The sequence below is a fragment of the Coccinella septempunctata genome, chromosome 2, assembly GCF_907165205.1.
Source record: "Coccinella septempunctata chromosome 2, icCocSept1.1, whole genome shotgun sequence".
Classification (NCBI taxonomy): Eukaryota; Metazoa; Arthropoda; class Insecta; order Coleoptera; family Coccinellidae; genus Coccinella; species Coccinella septempunctata.
Window position 1 is genome coordinate 52,176,940 of NC_058190.1, and position 21,645 is coordinate 52,198,584.

At 37.2% G+C, this 21,645-nt stretch overlaps 2 protein-coding genes and 2 long non-coding RNA genes across 5 annotated transcripts; 2 read left to right on the forward strand and 2 right to left on the reverse strand.

Moving 5' to 3' along the window:
- Window positions 1-219: 219 nt before the first annotated feature.
- LOC123308085 (YY1-associated factor 2) lies at window positions 220-1,928 on the reverse strand. The gene has a single exon (XM_044890628.1). It carries the CDS (start codon window positions 1,813-1,815, stop codon window positions 1,372-1,374), a length of 444 nt encoding a protein of 147 aa, XP_044746563.1. The 5' UTR covers window positions 1,816-1,928; the 3' UTR covers window positions 220-1,371.
- A 1,144-nt stretch (window positions 1,929-3,072) lies between these two features.
- Window positions 3,073-7,545, forward strand: LOC123308262. 2 transcript variants are annotated; one of them, XM_044890849.1, is made up of 3 exons: window positions 3,073-3,601; window positions 6,401-6,563; window positions 6,624-7,545. In XM_044890849.1, the coding sequence occupies exons 1-3, from the start codon at window positions 3,397-3,399 to the stop codon at window positions 7,015-7,017; spliced, it is 762 nt and encodes a 253-aa protein (XP_044746784.1). In that variant the 5' UTR covers window positions 3,073-3,396; the 3' UTR covers window positions 7,018-7,545. The 2 variants fall into 2 exon arrangements, with proteins under 2 accessions (XP_044746784.1, XP_044746786.1); XM_044890851.1 differs by lacking the exon at window positions 3,073-3,601 and adding an exon at window positions 5,794-6,116.
- Window positions 3,790-4,117, reverse strand: LOC123308263. Its single transcript, XR_006537081.1, has 2 exons — window positions 3,978-4,117; window positions 3,790-3,904 (listed from the first exon to the last, which is right to left on the reverse strand). It is a non-coding gene; the product is annotated as an uncharacterized LOC123308263 (long non-coding RNA).
- A 7,739-nt stretch (window positions 7,546-15,284) lies between the features above and the next one.
- On the forward strand, window positions 15,285-21,402 carry LOC123308212. The gene is made up of 3 exons (XR_006537067.1): window positions 15,285-15,635; window positions 21,010-21,190; window positions 21,287-21,402. It is a non-coding gene; the product is annotated as an uncharacterized LOC123308212 (long non-coding RNA).
- The last annotated feature ends 243 nt before the right edge of the window (window positions 21,403-21,645 follow it).

Here is a 21,645-nt window from a genome sequence, read left to right on the forward strand (position 1 = left end):
ATGGTTGCAACATACGAATGCACAGGAATAAAAAGAATATTTTCCATAATCGAGCAAAACTCATGTAAGTATTTGTCAATGATTATTGAAACGACAAGAATTTCGAGTTTCATCCCACTTTCAGTAAAGCGACTTCATAATCCATACCAAAAATTGTAATCCGTATAAAAGTAGTCGGCAGTGAAGTATTTAGGTAGTTTTTATGGAATACACAAATGCTCCTGTTGAACGTGTATTCACACTTATTACAATGCACACAATCTGAACATAGTTCGATTTAGATCTTAGTACTCCATCACATTTAACATTGAGCAATAATTTAAAAATAACATTTTGAATGCTTCGTTGAAAAATATAAAATTTACAGTATTTCATTCTTTTAAAAATAGATGCAAAATCCAACCGTCTTGTAGGTCTCGTTCTAATTAAAATTCGAAGTGAAGACTCTGCCCCATATATAATTGTCAAGACACATGGATTATTCATGATCTCTTCAATGAATCATAAGGTAAACATGTTCACAAAATTACAATTCACTTCAACGATATATCATGTACATCCTCAAACTGCCTTCGATCATAAAAAATTTTCTGTTGAATAATGTATATTATACTCATTTCTGATATTCAAAATATCTCATCATAACAATATTTCCATAAACAATTGGGGCATATATTCTAAGTGTGTATTTTGAACTACAAAAAAATAATAAAGTGAATATAAACTGATTTAGTGAGAATTATCAACTTATTCAATCAGTCTTTAGCATGAACATTAGAATTTTCATATCAATATTGGATATCTAATAACAACTGGGATCTTAAACTATTAAGATCAACTTGTTTTCCCCATTAATCAAACAGAAAATCAAATAGCATTTATTTTCCTAATGATTTGAGTATATGTGGCCCTCGTAAAGAACTCTCTAGAAAAAACAATAAATGCAATAGATGGAAAATTCTTTCCAAATCTGATTGGCTAGAAACAAAATGAAATTTGTGAGAGACTGAAGGACATCACTTATTTTGACCTAGGTAAAAATGTCTAGGTAGGACCTGTATATTGGGTATCCAGAGGCGCAGACCGTATAAAAGGTTTGAATTCAAGTAACAATGTATCGGCAGTACACGAGCAGATTTGTTAATAGTCTAATGCTATGTACATTATTTCATTCACAGTATTTGGTTATTGGAGTTTGAATAATTACCATTAAGCGGCAGTTGAATTGATAATAAACATCTCAAATCATTCGGTGATTCAGTAATGTCAAAATATCATTCCAGTCTAATCACATATAGATTCTTCTTATAACTTACATTGATAAGAACATATAAGAGAATTAATGAAATTGTTTGTTCTCATAGTGCAGTTTCACCGAGCATCCATGCTGGACTCGGACTGTGAACCATGATCTGAGGAACTAGAACTAGATATTGTATCTGAACTCTTCACTTTTGGTTTGTATTCTGTTATCACTACAGTTACACTATTCACAGTTACCTCCCTGGTTTGTGCCGAGCTTCTATCAACATTTTTAAGCCTAGGTGGATGCCTTCGTTTTTTAAGGGACTTCTTGTCTTTCTTTTCCTTTTTTTGGGTACTTGTGGCAGGCAAAAACTGAGTAGCTACCTGCTGTGCTACTAGTTGGGGATTTATGCGAGGTTTTCTCGTAGAAGTTCCTTTACGAACGTCACACATTAGGCATTTGAATGCTTCAGCTGTATTCCTATAAGTACACACACTACAATCCCAAAAATTATCTTCCAACACTTTTGCCGAACGTTTTGCTCGACGTACCGGACTTTTTTTATCCATTGTAGCTAAAATGAAAGCATTTAGAACGATATTTTCCAAACAGTTGACGTGAAACCATTCGTACAGTTGACAACTGGAACCATGTTTAATATGCTCCTATTGCGGCGATTTCGTGCGCACCATTGCGCAAATGGCAACACTGACTGTTCCACAGAATACACTCACCAATATGAATATATTGGTTTTCTTGAATCGTCTTCCGATTCGATGGACTAGTCATTCCGTTTTTTCGGAGGAAGAGTTTGTATGATCAAAGATTTGTTATTTTGGGAGTTTAAGAATCTCATATAAATAACATAAGAGAACGGCAGATTGCAGTGCACGGATAGATAAACGCGGAAGTCTTGAAATTGAATGGAACTTCATAGAATATAAGGACGAAAGTGACATATCCAATCAAGTGATTTTTTCTTTTTTCATAATTCCTCTACCTTTCATTACAGAGAAAGAAGGAAAGGAGTAATTGTTTTATGAGAATGAGAAATACAAAAAGAGTTTATTTTATCTTTTCATATTATGTCTTATGTCAATGAAGGATGGTAATCGAATCATTCCAACTACAACTTGTGCATAATTTTCTACGTATATACACTTGTAATAGTTTCAAACATAAATAACTATAACTATAGCGATTTTCCCATGAAACAATTTCGAAAGTGCCACCTCAAAGGTGTAATAACATGTTTTTTGTAAACATCACTAATTGCTGCAATTTTTCGCGTCCTTCCTAATTGCCTATGATCGATATTTAAACATGGCAATCAGGCAATCCATGTTACCGGCACTTGTATTTATGCAAATATCGAATCTATGAAAATTGCGGTAAATTTCAATTATTTTCATTGCAGATACGTAATAACATGCATTTCCCATTGCTCAATTAAGAAGTACTACATGCGTACAAATTGCATCCATCATACTTTTTATACCGAGAATGTTACCTAAGAGAAATTATGATTTCTTCAAGTCTCAAATCAATCGCATTTGCATCCGTGATGAACCAAATTTAAAATTCTAACGGCTAGTTTCATAAACAAACTTGAAATTGCTTTAATTGTTATTCTTCATTTAACCCTTAGATGCATAAAGGGACGTATCACAGGATATTTGTGGTCGTACCATAAACTTAATATATCAAATTCATTTTATAGATATCAGGTCTATGGATCCTTATAAGGAATTTTCTATGTAACAGAATAAATTTCTATGCTTCCTTTTTCCGACTAGGGAAACAATCCTCGAAAACTGAAGTAGAACAGGGAACAGGTTCTATTTTGATCGAGAAACGGTTGACTAAGGCGGAATGAAGAAATGTATAACAATAGAATTAATTATGAATCAATCTCACACGAGATTAAACTATCGGCAATGAAGACGGATCAAGGTCGCTGGATGAATACGTCCATCAATCACTCTATTCATGTCTGTGCCTCTCGTGTGGTTCGTGCTATAATTTTCGTGTCAAAGCGGAATACACGGGGAATATACCACTTTTATTCTGTAGAAAATGATTTCAATAAGGACTACGGACGAATCCAGGTACAGGCCGGATTCCACATCTTCTGATTGTGGTGGGACACTATGCGATCTATTTCTGAGAAAACCAGACAAGTAACATGGGTTTCACAAAGATGCCATGACCACCCCAAATTTTACCGACCACATATTAAGTTTCCGGTGCATGGCCGTTTGCACCATGAAATTTTCAGGATTGTCCGATTTGAGTTCCTCATGTTGGTAGCGCGTGAATCAAACAGTTCTCAAGTGAAAAGTGTAGACACGCATCGTATATACAGAAATAACAATTTTCAATAATCATTTTCGGAAAGTACCTACTTGTTCTTATAGCTGTAAGACTTCATTGTGTGGGTTTCCTTCTTCTTTGATCGTTGAGACCAAAAGACCAGACCCTTCTAACGTTCCGTTGAGGGTTTGTCGGTATTGTTTCCTGGAATACTGTATTCAACCTGGACCATAATCTCTCACAGATGTAGATGAGATTATGTGATGTGTGATGGTACTTGTTTGCAGACAGGTCGAAATGTGACACCTAGATGTAGATTATTGAACAGAACTTGGTTCCCCTAACCTAAATCAGAACAAAACCTTTCGGAGTAATTCGAAACTTTGCTGACAATTAGAAATATTCATATTTTCTTTACTTCCTTGCAATTTTAGGGGGAATGCGGATGGTTCAGCCTACTTCCGGTCCTTGAAATTGTGAGTAGATCTTTACAGGTGGGCAAATATATCTTCCGATTAAAACATGCAGGATGAGCCTTTTATGCTCACAGTGATTTTGTCAATACGTTCATCTCATGCAGTGAAATATATTTTTCATGTTTCCTTAGATTGGTCACCTTGGAGCTGGACTCATTCTTGCTCCGGTATGGTTCAGTTCCTTCAGAGGAAATTGATAAAGAACCATATTGAAAAGACGAAAAATAACCTCTAAAATAACAATCGTTCAGGAAATCGTCGTTCGTCGTCAAGGTTACGAAATTTTGACAGTCACAAAACGTCAACTGTCAAAAGTCTACAGATCATCAATTTCTTGAATGAATGTTGATGATTCGGAAGACCAGCGTGTACGTATTCCTCTTTGCGGCAGTGTACAGTAATTTATCCCTGACGAACCCTATCGTAAACGTCGAATCGACTTCTCCCGGAGTTCGATAACCAACTTTCGTATTCTCCGCCACTTCCCGCAAGGACTCCGTCGGAAAAAAAACCGGAGTCCGACTCCCACGAAGTTTAGAACATTCCTAAAACTTCGGATACCGCGATAATGTTGGAAGCCCGAATAATCAACCGAACCGGGAACCGGGCCGCTTGGCCTGCGACGCGTTTGGCGGGGTGACGGACGAGGCAAAGTCGACGAGGGCGGCGTTGCCGCGTGGTCGCCGGAGCGAAACGCCGGCCAAGCCAGCCTTCCTCCTGGCGTAGTGGTAAGTTCCACGGTATCGAGAAAAGCGGGTCGATTTTGAAGATTCCCCCAGAAAACAAGGTTATTTTCTAACATATACTCCATTCAAGAATTATTGACATCCCGGGTGTCGAAAATCGAATTTAAGTTGGTAATAGCCCACAAAGAAATATTTTAGTTGCGTAATTCAGGCTGTTACTGAGACCATAGACCAATTACATGTTAGTCTATGAATCGTTCGAAGATATATTTGATTTTGTGTTATAGTTTATGTTCTTCATTTAATCAACAAATTGAGGAAATAATTGTATCAATGTCGAATGCTGATTAATTTGCTCTGAATTTTACTAGGTATTCACCATTTTTAAATACTCTTCTAAGTTATATTTATATATTTTAGCACTGTGATCAAAACTACAGAAATTATTTGAATCTTCTATGAACAGAGCTGCGACAAGATTTTCAAGGTCTTCTGTAATGTCAATAATTCAATTTATCTCATTTCCACCTGAATTCCGCAATACAAAATCACAACTTATGGGCTGCTCTATTGCTATTAACTTAAATTCTATTTTCCATATCCACCTAGCAGTCAATAATTCTTGAATGGACTTTATTTATAATGAATAGAGCATAGGAGAGTATTTGAACTGAAGGAATATGTACTCACTTGGATGATCTATCAACATTAACCGTAAGCTTGCACCACCTTATTCGCAAAGCAAAAATATGTAAATGTCACAATGAAATTAAACTTTACCTACGTGAAGTATTTTATATTCTATGGTAACAGCATGACGTTTAAGCACAGAATATCAATCTTCGTATTATTTCTACCGTAATTAATTAGGAAAATAAAACGTATGTCACTTCTATGCTTAATCTCTATGATCATGATCTTAGTGACCCCTCCCTCTGAACGAACCTGCGGAACATAGAATCAAGTAAAGGCGATTCCTCATAAAATGAATAAAATAAGGTTATTTCAAGGAAAATCACCACTTATCTCCCATACAATTTATACGAAGTCGGATGACCGTCTCCGACCAGCTGAATTTTGAGGCGTACGACCCGGCAACGTGGCCCTATATACCGCTCTTCCGTGCCGCTCCGTTTGGTTGAGCGGAGCCTCACGACATCGCAAGCAGTCGACAGCAGGACGGTATCGCGTCGTTCCGTATCGGGAAAATGTACAAATGCGTCAAGAGCATCGACCCTGCCCTCTTGATCGAAGAAGTCAAGAAGAGGCCCCTGCTCTATGACAGCCGCGTGGGTGTCGTCAGCACCGAACTGAGGAGGACCACTTGGTACGAGATTTCCGAAATTTTCATACAGAATTTCCAGTTCATGTCACGGGTGGAGAAAGAGAACATAAGTGAGTACCTGGTACTTGGGTTTAGGGGTTCCATAGACGCGCGGATCCGGTCGCGATGTGGTTCGCGCAGACGCGTACAGGGAAATGTACTTTTCCAGAGGCGGCAATAAGGGGAGGCAATAGGGGTTATCACCTCCACTACTTTTTTGTCGAAAATTATTGGAAAACGATGTAAATTGTTTATTACTGCGAAAGTAATCCAATATCCGAAATTCCACAATTACAAATTGAACAAAAAATTCAGATTTTCGAGCGTTTTTTCGTAATCTTGTACTCGATTCCAGGTCGGGAAATGCAGTCCAAGTGGAAAGCCTTGCGGGACAGCTACAGAAGAACGATAAGGGTGGAGGAGAGAGACAAGAGACTGGGACTGAATCCGGGTCGAAGGACCAAATATTATTATTTCGATCAACTGAATTTCCTTGCCGATCACTGCGGACCCAAAGGGTTAGTATCCTTAGTATATGCGGGTAAGGTGATTTAAGATAGATAGAAGAAAAATTTCAGGGGTAGATCGAAACCAGAGGACGACAACTCCGACCAACAGGACTCGAACAGTTCGCCGATACTGGACGGCGAAGACCCGAGCAACTACCTGCAGTTCCACTTCATACCGGTGGAAACTCAAGTTGATACCAGTCCGTCGGAGCCGGCGCCCAAAAAGACGAAGACTGAAGACATCAGGGTGGACCTCTCGGAACGCATGGTGAGGGCCATGGAAGACCTGGCGGAGATCCAGAAGAAGGACGTGGCCGACAACGTGATGGGGAACAAGAGTTTTCTGCTGTCCTTGCTGCCCTTTATGGAGACCCTCTCGAACGAGGAGAATCTGCAAGTGAGGGTGCATTTTATGAACGTGTTGCAGACGTACAAGAGGACGACTGTGAAGAGGGAGAAATGACCGGAGGGAGATCCACCGAGGGGCCAAAATGGTCGGAGTCAACGACCTATATTTCGTGGTGCTTACTGATAAGATAGTGCCTTTTGATGTTTACGGAAGTTATACTTGTGTTGTAGGGTTGGACACATCTAAAAAGGGGGAGGGGGGGAATTACAATTTCTCACCTTGGTTCATATCGTTTTATGCCATTATTTTTCTTATAATCTAGAAGAGAATTCTTTATTTGTTCTCACAATGTGTAACTGAAAGTTTCGGATTTTATTGGCAGTAAAAATCACTTTCAGCGGAGTAGTTTTTCAGAAAAATTTATATTCGTTTTGTGATACGATTATTTTGATGGGGAGGATTGTGATTATGATAATTGATGAATGCATTCCAAATCTCTATTTTTTGACAGTTGTTAATGATTCGGAATCGATATTGTTAAGTTTAAGGCGTCTATTGGTTTGTCAATATACGAAAGTACTGTTGCAGCGGATATCGAAAGTGTTGATACTTAAAATTTGCAATAAATTTTTCTAAAATTTCCAAAAGTCTTTTATTCCAATCTTAATTGATTTAAAACTGTTTATCACATTATAACACTCTTAAATTTTCACGAAGAACATTTGTTTCGAAAATTTGTCGGTTTATATTTTGAGAAAAACGCAGATGAATTTAAGATTCCTTGTCGAAAAAAGTGTAGGTCTTTCATATACATAACTTCTCTTAGCAGTCCTTGCTTACAAACAGCTCCTCAAATTTTTTTCTCAGAAACCAGAAAACTGACACAAATAAAATTGAGCAGACATTCTATGGGCGCTGAAGGCAATAAAAAAAATTTTTGGTTGTGGTTGTTTTCATAGCTTGATTCATATCGAACGTTTAATTTCATTAACGTGAAAGTTCAAGAGGAAATTTTACCAACTATTTTCATCATTATTACTAACGAAAAAACTCAAAATTTCAGCAAACTAGAAAAGTAGAGATACAAACATTTTTGGAATCAATTACCATCTGCCGTCGTGGATGCCACCTCTGTGAACAATTTCAAGAACAGATACGATGGATGGACGCAGGGTCGCCAATCTTGAGGATGTTGCATTGTTTCATCTGTTTCATTCATTATTTTTCAATATTTATAATTTTTCTATCTTCAAGTTGTAACTCATTCAAGTTTTGTTTTTTTTTTCTTTTTCTCTCGGGATATGCATTACTTCTTTTTTTGTATTCTTTGCATTACTTCTTTTTTTGTATTCTTTGAGTTTATAGAATTGTTTCTTAACTCTTATCAAATAAATAATAATAATAATAATAATAATAACATAAAATGACGAAAAAAAGGTCATACATATTTGGAAAAATGTTTTCATTGAAAGGAGAGTACCTATTAACGTATATGGAATATTTTCCATCTAAAACGTGAAGGTTTTGAAAATACATATGTATTTTATTATCAAGATACATTCTAGGGAAGAAAATCATATTCGAATTTTTCAATTGGAAAAACATCTATAAAAAAAATTGAATAAAAAAACGATAAGATATATACAGGGTTAGAACTTTTTAGAGGCTGACTATAGGGATATTGAAAACCGTTAAAAATAAAGGGTGGCTTACACCAGTATAATCGCTATATAGGATTATGACTACACACCGAATTTCGTGTAGTTATTTCCAAAAACAAATGAGTTATGAAGAAAAAATGATAATCTTGATTTTCAGTTTTTTCGAGATATCTCAGGATATTTGAGAACTGTTTACACCCACCCACTCATCCTTGAATAACGCAACTTTTTCGTAATTCAAGCTACCCTGCATTTCTAACGGTTTTCGATATCCCCATAGTCCCCCTCTAAATAGATCTGACCCTGTATAATATTTTCTGATTTTACCGAAAGTCTTATCGTTTTTACTATAAATATTATAAAAACATTATGCTGGTGTTGATATGAGAAATCCTAGGAAGGCTGATTTGTGAAATTATTATTTTTAAATAAAATATGGATTCAAGCCTTACTTATATTTCATATATTTGCATATATGAATTTTAATTGGCTTTTTCTAATTCCATTAATCTAAATGACTAGGATTGCGTCACATGAAGATAATTAAAGCGGAAAGTATAAATAATGGCGTCTAGTCAATTTCACGACGGATAAAATCTCCAAATTCGCATATTGATGCTCTCCAGACTGTTCCTTTATGTTCAAAGAATTCCAAAATGCCTCGATCTTCCAATAACCTTTTCCTGTTATGCTGAAAAACCTGCAGGTCAGTCCGTAGCCGGTCGAGAATTTCTTACATTTTACCATAGCGGTCTGATTGCCATTCCTTTCTAGCCTATTTATTATTCATAACCACCTCTACGCTCTCCTGAATCCAAAATACACTTCTTGTTTTATTCGCCATGGAAAACATCCCATGAACGCAAAGCTACTATTATATATTGCCTAGGGTTCCTCTGCCTGTAGCATGCCAGAGTTGGCAGGTAATGGACCAGACATTTTCCGCGCGTCCTCTCCCACCGAAACCCGCCCTCAACGATCTGGTCCGCAAGGAGAGGCACCAGCATGGTGCAGCCGCACAAGCCGAGCACTGTCAGCCCGTTGGAGGGACGGGCGCGACCGCTGCTCTGGCCGATTGGCGAGTCCAAGCAAGTAGTTGGCGTATCGTCCAAATCGAGGAACGAAACATTTAAAATTTACCTTTTTTAATAAATAAGAATTTTTGAAATAAATTATGCATCGTGTTGCGTGGTAACCGTTCTTTTTGTATAGTTAATAGCTTCTGAGGAAACCGGGAGAGTTAGAATTTATGGATAGCAGGAGGAGCGGGATCGTTTGATTAGGGTCTTGATTTTTTTCGGATAGTTTCGTGGGAAATATGGGAAATAATGATATGTTTTCGGCTTACCTTCAGCTTTAACTTCGCATCGAGAGTCTCCGAGTATAAGAGAAAACATTTCGTTGTTCAAATTAATTGTCCATCAGCTAAAATAGAAAAAAATCTGTATCAAATGGCCTTCGCCCCAGTAGCGTACCGTAGGGGGGGGCGGTGGGGCGGTCCGCCCCAGGCCCCGCACCAGCATAGGCCCCCAAATGATGGGCAAAAAAAAACCAAACATATTTTAAAAAAAAAATTTAAATAACTTCGAAACTGTTTGAGTGACAGTGAAAAGACTTATTAGTGTTACTATGTGGGGTGTTCATCACGATGCATTAAAACTAACCTTCAAAAAATTTTGAGGAAAAGTTTCATCTTTAAATATATTCTATAGGGCCCCCTCATCAAAAGCCGCCCCAGGCCCCGAACTATGTCGGTACGCCACTGCTTCGCCCACTCTCATTGATTCATATTCATAGAAATATATCGTCTTGTCAACAGTCGTGAAGTTTCCTCTTTCCTCAATGACAGAAGATCACAGAACCATTTTATTCTTTTCTGAGAGAGTGCTTTCTTCTTCTTGGTTCACAGAAATCCGACGGACGATCCTTCAACTGTCAAATACTCCGTTTCGCCAAAGATTAATTTTGCTCTTTGATTTCTCAAAGCTTGTACCAGAAACCAAGCGTTTTATTCACAATTATTGTAAGTAGCTTAATTTCAATAGTTGCGAAGCTTCCTCGATGGCAATACATAAGAGTTGTGTTCCGTTTACTCTTCTTCCCTATTCGAATCGGACGAAATTTGGTCCTTTGGAACATCCGCCCAGGTGTTGAAACCAAATCGATTGCCGAGGGAATATTACAGAAACATGAAAATACCAATTAGACATAAAAAGTATAAGTCATTTCGTCGAGAATTATTACGTGTTAAAGAACAGTTCCACACCTAGCATTAGTATCGACAACAGTTGTCGGTCTGAAATTGAGGCTATTAGCATACTCACCAATAGTACGAACGGAGCTTCCTGCGTTTCAGTATTTAATACCTATCACAACGCGGAAAAAAATTGGTTGTGAGCGTAGAAAATGATAGGGCTGTAAGACCACCAGATTAGACGGAGCAGTATAATAAAAACGACATTTTATTCCCTCAGCGCCTCGGGCGCATTTTTATAAACAGAAGAAAAAAACGAAATGAATATTGAATAAGGATCAGGACTCAGGAGCCCAATTTTTCTACTGAGGTGTCATTATTCGAAGCAGCAACCAAAATGTGTTTATTCTATGCTTTATGCATTGAATTCGAATGTGCCACCTCAAGGAAATGACGTTCTAAAAGGTTATCACTATTCCTCGTAGTTGTTCGCTAGTCCAATAACCTATTTGGTTAATCTCGATATAAAAACATAAGTTTAAACGATGGAGATATAATAGGATCTTGTGCTGCTCCATATTGAATTCTGTTTATATTACTTGAGTTATATCTAGTCTATGGTTACCATTCAGAGGTTGGCTGGTGACCATAGAATTTCGAGATTCATTACTAGAAGTGTTGCTCTTTCATAATATGTGTGAAATTTAGATCGACGATGATTTTTCTGGGAGATACGCGTATCGAAAGTTAACCTTTGAAAAAAGATGTTTCCTCATCACTATTATGAGTATTCCCATCATAATCGTCCACGATGTTCATAAATAATAACTGATAAACACCCAATACATGTGAAACGCTTCCTAACCAGTAATCTCGAAGAAATGCTGAATTGTCTCTGACAGAACTCAAAAGATCTATGCAGAAAAGCATACGCCACGAAAATTCTATGTCCAGGTAACTCTTAGTCATAGACATAGAGACATGGACTGAGCAATGTCAGCATGAAATTGGCTTTTTTTATAGAAAGTGAGAAATGATGGTCGGGCATTTACCTTATCTTTTTTGTTCACATAGAGGTGAGTGTGGACCAATCAATATTCTAGAAAGAGACAACTGCATGCCCGACGTGCGTTTCTCTCTGTCACTTTTTTTGACCGTATTTCTTGTATAGATAGAAAGGGAAGGCACAGTCCATGTCTATATGTCTATGATCTTAGTTAACTCATGAAATTTTCGGGGTTACGTCAACCACAAGTTAACTTTAGATTAGGTCAAACGATAAACCACCCTTTGTGGAACAGAATTTTTGATTTAACCACTGGTCACTAAATAACTTTGGGTTAACCATATATTGTGAAACTGCGCCTTAATAATTATATTTACATATGTATTATATTTCAACCACAGAATTTGAGCAGTTATATTTTCAACTAACCTAATACCGCGTATGGAATTTCAAGTTCCGGTTCGATGTCACAGAATATTCTGTGGTTCATACATAGCCTAGCGATGCCTACTAACAGTTCAAGCAAAGAGGAAGTTTCCTCTTTGGTTCAGGTGATCCACCAGATGTGCAAAGATTAAAGAGTTAGGTTAGGTTAGGTCTCTATAATCTTTGCAGATGTGTGTACATTCCTTTCCCGAATCCCGAACATCCCCGAAAATAACAGGATTTTCCTGAGAATGGGCTACCCAAAGATTCGAAACACAGGAATGGTGTCCGAAAATATCGACTTTTTCGATGATGGTCACCCCTGACGTCGACGGCGAGATTGTGAAGCGCCTTGAACAGAACCATTCGGCACACCCTACAACCTCCGTTTTGGCCGTTTTTAACGATAGCTGCCTCGCATCTTCTTCGTATTATAAGGAGCACGAAGCTACAAACGTTCCCGATGGCGAAAAACCAAACCATTCGCACATTTCCACGCAGAACATTCCAGCTCGTGAGCGTTCATTACGCTTTATCATCCTAACAGTAATTCCTTGTACGCTGCGTCCTTTCTGAGAAACCTTATCACGGTTCACGACTGTCATAGCGCTGGAAGGGGGAAGCCAGCTCGGGGTCACGTGACCATTTTTATTTTCATAAGATATCCTGTATCTGGAGGCCCTGTCTGGCCGACTTCACAATCTAGTGACATGGTACGGCGGGCCAGCGGAAGGCTGCAGGGGCCGGTCGGCGGACCGGGCGGCCCCCGATCAATAGCCAGCTGGCCGACTGTTAGGAGAGTTTCGAGCCGCCTTGTCCCTCGAAAGCTTGCGTGTGTGTGGGATCCCGATATTTTTTGCTTCGTTCGTAAAATCCGTGAGGTTCGTCGTTCGTTCTTCACTGAGAATGCTCCTTGAAACGTGGACGACGAGCTGTGGAACAGCTGAACGGATGCAAGTTGCACTGGATCAAGAAATGATTGGCGTTTGTATTGGGGGTTTCTTATTTTTGAAGTCGTCTTCGGGTGGCTTCTTCAACGGCGATGAGGCTGGAGATGATCTGACGGTTTCGATGTGTAATTTTCGAAATGGCGAACGCTTGAAACACGATACGAACTTGCTAATGCTAGGGCACATTTCGTATTTTTTCTGTCACGAACCACTGAAAATGTGGTTTAGAATAGAGACTCTATGTCTCTGTTTAGAATAGAGATGTAGTAATCTATGTACATAGACATAGAGACATGGACTGTGCCTTCCCTTTATATCTATGCATGAAATACGGTCAAAAAAAGTGACAGAGAGAAAAACACGTCGGGAATGCAGTTGTCTTTTTCTAGAATTTTGATTGGTCTACACTCACCTCTATGTGAACAAAAAATAGAAAGGTAATGTCCCGACGAGCTTTTCACTCTTTCTAATAAATAGCCAATTTCATGCTGGCATTGCTCAGTCCATGTCTCTATGTCTATGTCTATGTAGAGATGCATCGATATTTAAGGAACATAGAAGATTTAGTTGTGAAGCATCGCAATGTTGCCCGTTCTACTTAAAAGTTTCTGTTATTACCTATTTTATCACAATGTCGAATCTCTTCGGAAAATATGTGACGAACATAATTGAAGTTTATACAGACTGATTGAAGGCTTACCAAATCCAGTTATTTCCATGGAAAATACAAGAGATCAGTATAATATCATAATATGCACTAGCTTGAAGAGAGTTAATGTTCGTTATCTTCTTTGGCTAAAGTTTGAATACGTTACATCAGTTGTAGATTTTAAAAATATTAACCCGAAGATGAAATGCATATGATGCAGTGGTTGGGAATGGGTATCTCCCTAAGGAATTAACAGATAATTACAAGAATATTGAATTCTTCAACAAAAATCATCAATATAAGTAAAAGGAATTAAAGGAACTTTCAACTCAAGATGAACATCACCTTCGAACAAAAATTTCACATGAATAAACAATTAGCAGGACAACTGGCTCGTATTTGTGGCTGTTCATCTTAATGCATTGATATAATAATAATAATTAGGTATTTATTGGTACCTTAAGACATTTACAATGTCAAATTAAAAATAGAAAAATCAACTTATTCTACGATGACTTTAATCGAAAATCCTGTAGTAAACTTTTTGCATTAATTCACTCAAACATAAAATTCTCAAATGCCACCACTTTTTTGGGTCTCCCAATAGAAGGAAATTCTCTGTCATACTCTTCATTCACAATCTTTCTGATTGTGGAAATATTCAGCTGAAATATAAGTCGTTTAGATTCAGACGAAACATTATATAAATTCTCTTACATTGAATATGTTCTCTACCGTCTGACGTATTGTGGATTTTAGAATATCAGGGTATAACTATTTGAATGAGCGGACCTGAATTCTAAATAGGACTTCCTGAAATCCTGTCTCTTTTTTCAATCACTTTCGGAATTTTCGTAATAAAAATTGATTTTAGTTGTGGCAACGGCGTTATGACATTAACGACATTTCATGAGTGCCACCCAAACTCCGTTCTAGTTACAAAAACTCGAGAAAATTATTTCATGGCCAACCGACTGCTAAAATAAATGTGAATGGAGTATGGTAATCTATATATATATAGAGATGCATCGATATTCTAGGAACATAGAAGATTTGGTTGTGAAGCATCGATGTTCAATCCATCGATGTTCCATGATGGAGAATTCTTGAAGCAAGGGCCGTAGACTGGGGAGGTAATATATGTCGATGCATTGAAGATGTATGGCATTTTTTCGCAAGAAACTTTTTTCCCTAGTCATATGATACCATTGAAAACCCAATTTTTGATAGCTTGATTCATTCTGAACGAATCAGATCTCTTGTAATTTCTTCTAACGACTTAAAAAAAAAATTATCAACAATTAATAGCTTGAGTCATTTAGGCTGCAAATATCTTCGAACTGAAATTTATCTAGTAGGCGGATATCATGCTGACATTATAAGGAAACACCAACATTTTTTTCATTTCTGTCAGTTCTCTGGTGCCATTTTTAGGGGGCTGTATCTAAGCAGGTGCCACTCTAAAAAATACATATGAAAATACTACACTGTTTTTTGACAAGGAATCACCCCTCGTATATTTTCGTAATTATTCATTTACACCCTGTATATTCTGTCAAATTTTCTGACATAACTAAAATGATTTTCCACCTGACTTCCATTCAAAAATACCCCCGTCGTTCCCATAACATACGCTTTGGTTCGACGCAAATCTCTGAAATTCCTGTAGTGTAACCATTGTCCGAGGATTGTGAACCGCCAAGCGACAATACCCGATGAACGGTTAGCCTGAAACCTAGACTGAATTTCAAAAGCAACTTGTCAAGTGTCAGGAAATGAAGGGAGATGAAATATAACAGTGGGAGAGAGAAAGAGAGGAAAGTCTCCGATCAAAGGCAGATTTCAGGTAAGTTGCCGAAAGTCAGGTAGAAAACCATAGTATGTAGTATACACGAAAGAAGACCCATGGACCGATCATACAATTATTATTTCGCCGACTGCATTAATTGGGCGGTTTAATTTATGAGGAAGGGGAAAATGATGAAAAAATCGTTTTTTTTTTTTTGTTATTTCAAGTATGTCATTCTATACCAAACGGTATTGGGAATACCTGGGAACAGATACAATTTTCTCAGAGCCTAGTAATGAAAAACGCAATTTATTCATGAAAATTTCAGTTCTCAAACTATTTTTCTTCGAAGTCAATGCATTTTTTAGCTGGAAAAACCGCTCCTGAAATCATTTTCTGAAAATGTCAAAATTATGTATTGGAACATCGAATTGTAGTTTCGTCTGTGGTTCTCGAAAGTCACAGACTAATCAAGCTATTTGAAATTGCCGTTTTACCTCATTCCATGTATTTCTCTGAAAGTTTTAATCTCTTATAGGAGATCATTTACATATTTTGAAAAAAAAAACGACTTCAAAAGTTGAGATTCACCAATTCCAGAAAATTTCCATTTCCGCGTCAATCAAGTAAGTTATCTACTTATCTTTTTTAGAGACATTTCTTGTGAAATTTACAACTCGCTAGGATCCTTTCATTTTTCCTCCCACCTTCGAATGCTAAATGGAAGAAGAAGCAACGTCTGCAATTACATAAATTACAGTTATTATCCTCATAAATACCCCATTGAGGAACTTTTTTCATACTACACAAATCTATATTTGTGCCGCATCTAATTTGTAGTTGTTTAAATGACCATCCAAGGATTTCTATGACGTCTTCGTGGTATAGTTGGCTGCTCCAATTTTACAAGTGCGAAATTGGCCTAACACTCGATATCGCCCATCGATAATTCCCTGTAATCATCAGTCGTCATTGGAAATGTCGAATGGGAAATCTTCTGTTTGATCTGTGATTAGAGCTTTTTTATTGCGTAATTCGATGGTGTTAATCGTGATAGAGGTAATGTGATATTTTTGCTACCGTGGATTCCACCATAGACAGGGAGTCCCATATCTATGGATTCCACCCAGTCTCAAACATAGACATAGACACTATAATATCTATGGTCTAAAATTATAATTATTTACGAAATATGAAAAAAGATTAACACCGTAGAATGTGTTTCATTCGTAGATATGAGTGATATGTGGAGAGGAATGGAAAAACCATTTTTCAAACCTGAAATTTGAGAAGACTGACTTCGTAAACGTTATCCTAACCTAAACTAACCTAGGTGATACCCATTTTTTTGTTAAACTTCACTGTATTTTGTCATTTGTATTTTGTAATTCATCCACACGACTTGAAAATGGTGAGTACGTAAATTCAAGATCTGTATCTGGTCAAAAGCTACCTAGATCTAGACTAGAAGGATCTTCGTTCGGTCAGTATCGAATAGAAGGAGTGGATAAACGAAGAACACAAATCGCATGACTTTGTATTTCCTTCCCTACCGGCAGCGGAAAACAGACAATCGAGCAACACATGAAAGTATATAGCACAGGTAATTCAAAACTCCGTTCCAGTACAGGAAGTAGGTGAATTATTCATAAATTCCGCTTTGTGTGCGTACATGCAGGTCCCAAACGTCAGTAGGCGTACAACGTACGACAAGACATCCGTGTGGAACACCCTACCCGACGTTCGGTCCGTCTGTCACGACGGGGAAACAGTCCACGGAGGGGAGTGCCTGTTTTCCCTTTTCCACCTGTCTTTGTTGAACTGACATGCAGAAAAAAAAAACGAGTTCGATCCGTCATACACCTTGGTGGAACAAGAGGTTCGAAATTTGGCTGTAATCGACATTGAAGCAGGCCTCGAATCGAAAGTCCAGACGCAGCTCTTTATGTATAGAGCATAGACATAGGGACATAGACACAGAGACTCTATGTCTATGGTATAGAGTCACGAGAGAATTATGATAAGTTCTGTAGTTCCAATCATAGAAATCAAGTCTATGAATATAACCTATAGAAAAGTATTTGAACAGACTCAAATGAATCAGCATTATTCATGATACAATTATTCTCAAAATTTGTTGGATTGTTGCTATAAGCTTATAGCACTTAATGGTGCTTTTAAACTTTGTTGTTCTTCAGCTCGAATATTGCAGGACTTCTATCTAATCTCAGAAATATTAGGTATATCTTCGAACAATTTAAAATGTAGAAATATTCCATCATTTCCCTATACTCCAGAGAGATGCATAGCAGTGTGACGTAAACCACTTTGTTCCGTCATACTATAAAAATAAACCGAAGACTTTATCATTGGTAAACAAGAAACATATTCAACCGCAAATATTTTCTCTCTAGAATCATGCAATCATCTATTATCCGACAAATGTTTAATCATAGCCTCAGATCCTTCAAAACTGTGCTGAGATAATTAATTATATTCCTTCAACGTAGTAATGAGAATGGGCAATTGAAACACTTATGAATTCATTAATGGGTGCATCCGATCAATGTTATGTTGCATATTGAGTTCCTCGAAGGATACTCATTCCGAACTACATGGGAAATTTGAAAATGTTCATCGACCACTATACTTTTATACATGAATTGATGCAACATAATAAATCAATGAACTTCAAAAATGGTAGGTTACTTACTCTTGGTTAAAATTCCCATTTTCAGATGTCTATACCCTTGTGCAATGATGTATTTTAATGAAATATGTATAAAAATCACTTCGGGAGTTATTGACATTTCAGGTGTCTGTGGCAATGTTGGTAATAGCCCATTTAGTTAGATTTTGAGTTCCTAAATTCAGGTGGATATTGGAAGTTAATCTCTTCATACAGAGTGGGTTGTTCCCCATGGTTGTCCATTGCTACATGACCTAAGACAGACACGTCCCACGCTTCGTCTCTTTTATGCTCCCTCTTTTTCTTCGGGATTGAACCAGTAGCGTCATATTTGACAACTAGTTGCACAACGTAAGCATACTCTGTGACTCAAACGAATTTTCACCCATTTATTCTTCAATTTCGACGCAAAATTATATTTTTTCCAAAGAAGCGTCGGTAAATTTCATTATGTGTATGCTCTTATGATAATTGTCTTGGATTCAAGTTAGTGCTTTACTACTTTTCTTCCATTAGATACCGAGTGATTTCATATTTTTTATGTGTATTATCCTTGCTGACAACTTCAGATTATAGTTCTCTTCTGTGGAAACAAACGTACAAACCATTGTCGACGCATTCCATCGATTATTTGTTGTTTTGTTGCGGAAATAATTGCAATGGTCAATGTTTATGTACCGCTAATGTACGTGACCGTATACCGGCTACTAGGAAATTATTATGCTTTATTATTTATGACTAATTCGGGAAACAATGTTTTCTGCATCTGTTCCACGCGGTTGGGAATCCTTTTCGTCTGAATTTTTCGCGAAAGTCCTTGACCTCGTTCCGAGGCCCGTGAGAATTATATGAACAAATTGGAAACCGCCCAGAAAAAGCAAACTTGGTTCCATTATGTTTTCTAGACGAAGGTCGAAGCCTATAAAGTCAATCAAGCATTGTGGAATATCATGAGAATGTAACAGCTGATGATCCATTGAAATACTATGGCGATTACATAAGTTCTCTAAATTTTGAATTTATATCATTACGATTAGTTTTTTATCTTTATCTTTATGTTAAAAGTCTATGCCCTGAATAAAGCATAAGTCCTTAGAATATAGAATATGTTTTATAAAGCATAAGTCTATGGTGGACAATTAAGAGCACAGAGAAAACCATAGATTAAATTACATTAATTCCATAGACATAGAGACATATCTCTATGTCTATGATAATTCCATATTCAAACTCTATGATACCCAAAAATACAGACCCGAACAGGGTGAGAACTAGTTATTGCGTGTAAAATAAAGCTTTGATAGCTGTCTGGAGGGAAGGTTCTGGGATACAATTTCCTTATTTTTATTTGACAGTATTTCAGTTCGAAAATTACCTGCAGCCATTAAACGAGCGTTTTAATTTCACTGGATGCGTAGAAGTGGTCAGCGTTCTGCTTCGAGATCCGAATAGAAGAATTAGTCAGTTCCACAAATTAATTTAATTGATACTAATAATTAGCAATCATGAGGGGTCCCGTGGATGAAATTCGACGTTAATCGCACTTCAGGGTACGATGAACCCGGAGGGGTCATGTTCCATTGATGATCGTATGTGGTATATATTGTTCGTATATTTATTCTAATTTCAATATCGTCAATTTGGACAACGCGTGTAGCGTTCGAATTGAATTTTAATTGATACCAGTTTCGTTAGAAAGACGATGAGAAGATGTATTTTTAAAACATGTCGGAATATTAGTAATCGAGTAGACTTCTATGCTTTTTGACAGATGAGGTTTTATGCATAGACTCATATCTATATGTTCGAAACATAGACATATAGACATAGACTGTGCCTTCCCTTTCCATCTATGCATGAAAAATGGTCAAAAAAAGTGACAGAGAGAAACTGAACATCGGGCATGCAGTTGTCTTCTTCTAGAATTTTGATTGGTCCACACTCACCTCTATGTGAACAAAAAAGAGACAGGTAAATGCCCGAAGAACATTTCTCTCTTTCTATAAAAAAGCCAATTTCATGCTGACATTGCTCAGTCCATGTCTCTGTGTCTATGGTTCGAAAAAAGCTTTGAGTTTCATCTTTTGAATTTTAACATGTGTCAAAGCGATTGTTTCGTAGTAGAATGAACGAGTTCAGGAACGTTTGCCAACCTTGAAAATAATAGAAAAAACTCTTTGACTGAAAACGTATTTTTTTAAATTTTATTAATGCCTTTCGGTTGCTTTCATCATTTTACAATCCTTGGAGTGTCCCAGGTTCTCAAATTCAAGTGATATAAAAGAAAATTTATATTGAATTTTTGAGGTGACTTTTGACATTATTCAGGCGTTTTTTTCGTGTTTCGTGTATAATATCTATGGTTTCATCCACAGACTGATTTATTTATTATTAGACTATGGTTTCACCACAGAACACATTAGTAGTTAAGGCGATCTGTGATCATAGACAGAGGCATGTCCATATGTCTATGTCTGTGATGAAACTATAGTCTAATAATAAATGAATTATTAGTCTATGAACGAAACCACAAATATAATGCACGAAACACGAACAATTCAATTCAATTCTATTTTCTCATCACTGTATAATAATTCCTTTCTGAAGGGCCCCCGAAAAACTGAACTGAATAAATTTCATCAGCACAGACGGCCTAGGAAAAATATATTCCACGTTCCCTTCATTTTATTCGCATTCCTAAGATTTCTCGGGAAAGTCTACTGATATCGATTTCCTTACTAGGTTTCCAACAACGTCGGAGACTCCCAGCTTGTACGTGAAAGCAACGGGGAATTTTCAGCGTCGGAAAATTCAGAACTCCACCTTGCTCGGTCCATATTATTCTGGGCAAGGAAAAATAATTACAACTCTGCCATAGACCCACAGAAACTACACACAACTACATCAGAAACCAGAGAAATAAGTGCATCTTAACCATAGACTTATAAATCTATGGTCTCAATTTAATCTAATTTTTTCCAATAAAAACGGTTTCATGAGTAATCATAATATATTTCAGAAACTACCGGATGTGGCCATGATTCTACTTCGCAACCGATATCACAGATGATGAAAGACCGTTTGAAGTATGAACACCATAGAAAACCCAGAAAATCGGTTTACTTCGGAGATAAAGCTCTCTGATAAATTTTCAGTGTTTTTTTAATTTGAAAATAATCTTGCAGAACAAAAAAGGCAATCGCCGTCATTTTTTCAATTAAGATATTTCAAATACACAGTGTGGCCCAAATAATTCGTTCGTACTGTAGTTTAGCGATAAACACAGAAATTTCCCAGATGTTATTGGTTTTGATAATGCGAATGCCACTTATGGAGAATGACAATCAATCAGTCCAATTGAGGCAGCTATTTCTTGAT